Here is a 4,234-nt window from a genome sequence, read left to right on the forward strand (position 1 = left end):
TGCCTTCGCTCAGGAAGGAGGGCTCCAGAGCAGTGTTCCCTCTAAGCTGAGTGAGTGTGAGCCAGCTCGCAGTTTTTTAGCCTCCGGCTCACACATTTTTGCCTTCGCTCAGGAAGGAGGGCTCCAGAGCAAACTAATTGATGCAGCTGCCAAATGGCTGGCTCACAACTTTCATGCCAGGAGCTCACAGAGTAGAATTTTTGCTCACAGGACTCCATAACTTAGAGGGAACATTGCTTGTGACCCCCGGCCGGCCGCCTTATGTGGCGAGGGGCTGATTAGGCCGCCGGCCCGGAGAGAGCAGGACCCTGCTGGACCTGGCCAGGCCCCTTATAGGCTTCTGGAGAACTCCGCCGCCCCCGTTTGCTTCTAGTGTCTTGGGAGCCAGGGGTAGACTGCCCCTGAATAGGGATGTTCCGATTAAGCATTTTGACCGAATGGCTCCCCCTTCTCTGTGAACGTGTCTCGACCCCAGCCAAGCCGGGTCTCGACCTTGCAGACAAGCCCAGGGCGGGCTGCAGACTGACAAGCGGCGCTTCCCTTGCAGGCCCCCAGCAGCCCCTCTTCCCCCACCCCCTCCAGCCTGGACAAGAAGGCGAAGGAGCTGGTCAACGTGATCCTCTCACCGGGCCAGAAGCAGGAGAGGGGGGCCCAGCCAGAGAAGGTAAACGGGGGCAGGGTGGGCAGTGCCAGTGGCACCACCGGGTTCTGGCACAGGCTTCAACACGCTGGAGGGGCCCTGGCACTCTTTGTGTCCTAGGGTTGCCAGTTCTGGGGAGGGACCTTAACTGCATATAATGCCCACCCTCCAGAGCAGCTGTTTCTTCCAGGGGAGGTGGTCTTGGTGACATGGAGGTCAATTGTAATAGGAGACCTCCAGGCACCACCTGGAGATTGGCAACCCTGTGTCAGGGTCAGGCCTTGCTTCCAGCCAGGACTTCCTAAAAGAGGAGAATACCCCACTGCTAATATGATGGAGAAGTGGGGTGGGGGGGTTTCGTCCCCTTCCTGTGCCTTACACAGCTAACAAATAGGTTCAGATGGGTCACTGTGTTGGTCTGAAGCATCGTTTCCCAAACTTATTTGGCCTACCGCCAAAAGGCTGCTTTAGATAGGCTCTGGACTCTTCTTTCTTTACGCTTCCGCCGTCCCCTTATTTAATAATAATAATAATAATATACTTTATTGTCATTGTACATAGTACAACGAAATTAAAGATGCAATCATTTCCGTGATCTACAACCATACTCATATACACTCACACAACCATTCACAACCATCCCATAACTCCCTTAAGGTTCACATTGCAACTTAAACCACCAAGGTAGTAACTCAAACAAAAACAGCCATACAAAACACCGAAAGAGAGAGCACAAAGCCGCTGCGTCTATGCGCGCCGCCATATTTGTATTCAGCGCCCTCCCCCCCCCCCCAATTCCACCCAAGAAAGTTTCAGCCCCCCCAGGGGGCAGGGTGGCCTACAAAAACCTCCTTAGAGCATGTGGAATAGTTATTTTTTTCCCAATTGTACCCCATCTCCCAGCAAATTGCACCCAGCAAAAACAATTCACAAAAACATCAGATAACTTGTAGAGAATGTGGGTGGGGGAATACACCACCCCGAGTAGGTAGCATCCGTAATACTCCTTCCTTTCCGAGAGCAAATGGAAAACTAATGTCTCAAAAGCTTGCATGGGGAGTGGTGAGGCTTAGGGAGGGCTGGCCATAGAGTTTTTCCTGGCTTTGGGTTCAGGCTTCTCCATTCGCTGGAGACGGGCCTGGTGCCACCTTCCACACGGAGGATTTCTGCTCTCCTTCTGGGCTGAGTTTCTCCTGGTTTTCTGAAATGGGGCACAATTAATCACCCGCGAATAGCAGAAGGTGGTGACGTTCCTAACGGAAGCTGCACTGTGACCTTCCCGCTCTCTTTGCCCAAACAGGACCTGGCCAGAGAGACCCTCGCACAGCTGAGATGCCGGCTGGAGAAGCTGACCCAGAAAGGCCAAGTACCGGCCGGTACCTCCGAAGCCAAGGGAGACGTAAAGAGCAGGTTGCAACGGGCACGGCTACTGGAGACCAAGATCTGCGCCAGGAAAACGGCGGAGGAGGAAAAGGACCGCCTCTCCCAGCTCCCGTTGGCCACGCAGGATCCTAAGCCAGAAGCAGAGGGCAGGTGAGAAAACAAGTTCTGTGGAGAAGAGACTGGCTGGTGAAAGGTGAGGGCGGCTCGTGGGTTTTCTACATGGGCCTCCATTAACTAGCAGAATCCGATGCAGGGCCGGGAATGCCTCTAGCAGGCCTGCAAAAGAGCTGCATTTCCTGCAGAGCGACTACAGACATATTGATTGCATTGATTATTTGGGGGGGGGGGAACTGTTAAAAATCAGGCTTTTACTGGGCATAGCGTGAGTTACTTCTCATTGCCGGTTTCCGTGGAGGCCTTCTGCCAGTATTTGCTCACCTTCCCGCCGAACCTCACCCGCGATCTTCCTGTCCGCCCTTGCACTTTTTCCCCAGTGAGAAGGTGCCGGCCTACCAGCGATTCCACACCCTTGCGCAGGACGTGCCCCCCGGGCTCACGCTGCCCTACAAGTACAGGCTGCTGGCCGAGATGTTCCGCAGCATGGAAACCATCGTCGGGATGCTTTTCAACCGCTCGGAGACAGTGACCTTTGCCAAGGTCAAGCAAGGCGTCCAGGACATGATGCGGAAGTGAGTTTGTCTCTTTGTGCGCAAAGAAGGAGTGGTCTGACGGCCGTCAGGCTCTCGAGGGTGGGGCTAGGACTTAGGAGAGCCCGTTTGGGGCTGTGGTTAGGGGCACAGACTCTAATCTGAGAGAAGAAGAAGAGAGAAGAAAGAAGAGATTGGATTTATACCCCACCCTTCACTACCCAGAGGAGTCTCAGAGCGGCTCACAAACTCCTTTCCCTTAGCATGGAAACCATCGTCGGGATGCTTTTCAACCGCTCGGAGACAGTGACCTTTGCCAAGGTCAAGCAAGGCGTCCAGGACATGATGCGCAAGTGAGTTTGTCTCTCTGTGCGCAAAGAAGGAGTGGCTCTCGAGGACGGGGCTAGGACTTAGGAGAGTCCGTTTGGGGCTGTGGTTAGGAGCACAGACTCCAATCTGAGAGAACCGGGTTTGATTCCCCACTCCTCCTCCTCCACATGCAGCCCGCTGGGTTGCCTTGGGTCAGTCACAAGTTCTTTCAGAGCAGTCCTTGAAGGCGCTCTCTTAGCCCCGCCTACCTCACAGGGTGCCTGTCATGGGGAGGGGAAGAGAAGGGGATTGTATGGGGCTCTGAGAGTCCTTCCGGTATTGAAGGGTGGGGTATAAATCCAATCTCTTCTGGTTGGGCAGGAGGAGAAACCCAGGTTCAAGTTCTTATCCAGCACGGTTGGCCAGTGGCTACCCTGCGACTTCACCTACCCTGCGGGGCTCTTGAATTTATGGCCTTGGCTAAACTAATCTCATTCGGTCTCAGAAGCTGAGCCAGGTCAGCTCTGGTTAGTGCTTGGATAGGAGGACACCGATAAAGTCGAGGGTCGCTGCGTAGAGGCAGGCAAAGGCAAAACACTCCTGTTTGCTTCTTGCCCTGACCTGGATGGCCCAGGGTGGCCCAGTCTTGTCAGATCTTGGAGGCTAAGCAGGGTCGGCCCTGGTTAGTAATTGGGTGGGAGACCTCCAAGGGAATTGCAGGGTCACCACGCAAAGGCAGCAGTGGCAAAGCCACCTTCGAACAGCTTTTTGCCTTGAAAACCCTACGGGGCTGTAACTCGGTGGTCCTTTCCACCTCTGACCTGCGTCTGTGTAGCCCTTCATGGTGAAAGGTATCTATGGAGCCTCCATATTCAAAGGCAGTCTACTTCTGATTGTCCTCTTGCGTCAGGGGATAGTTATCTTCTCGCTTAAGAGCTTCCTGGGGCTGGGCCTCTCCCGAGCATCTGCCTTCCTTGGTAGGGAGGGCAAGGTTAGGGCTGCCAAGCCGCGGCGCGGAATCCGCACATCTTCACAGAATCCCTACTGCGGGGGGCAGCGATACGCATTGCACCGCCGTTGCCAGGATGTGACGCTACGCATCGCTCTGGCAACAGGGCTGTTTGGAGTCCCGTTGCCAGAGCAATGCGTGGCGTCACATCCTGGCGTCGGCGGTGCAACGCGTATCGCTGTCGCCCCCCCCCCCCCCCCCCCCCCCCCCGCCCCCCCCCCGCCCGCCCGCCCCCGCCCCCCCCCG

The 4,234-nt window shown here is 55.6% G+C and overlaps 1 protein-coding gene across 1 annotated transcript in view; it reads left to right on the plus strand.

The window, feature by feature from the left end:
* CDT1 (chromatin licensing and DNA replication factor 1) overlaps positions 1-4,234 on the plus strand; it is a 10,260-nt gene that overhangs the window by 2,289 nt on the left and 3,737 nt on the right. The window contains exons 3-6 of the mRNA XM_015417363.1: positions 583-664; positions 1,941-2,173; positions 2,518-2,712; positions 2,934-3,023. Coding sequence (XP_015272849.1) covers positions 583-664; positions 1,941-2,173; positions 2,518-2,712; positions 2,934-3,023 — 600 coding nt within the window. The remainder of the gene's footprint in view (positions 1-582; positions 665-1,940; positions 2,174-2,517; positions 2,713-2,933; positions 3,024-4,234) is intronic.

The sequence above is a fragment of the Gekko japonicus genome, unplaced genomic scaffold, assembly GCF_001447785.1.
Source record: "Gekko japonicus isolate JY-2015 unplaced genomic scaffold, Gekko_japonicus_V1.1 scaffold2300, whole genome shotgun sequence".
Taxonomy (NCBI): domain Eukaryota; kingdom Metazoa; phylum Chordata; class Lepidosauria; order Squamata; family Gekkonidae; genus Gekko; species Gekko japonicus.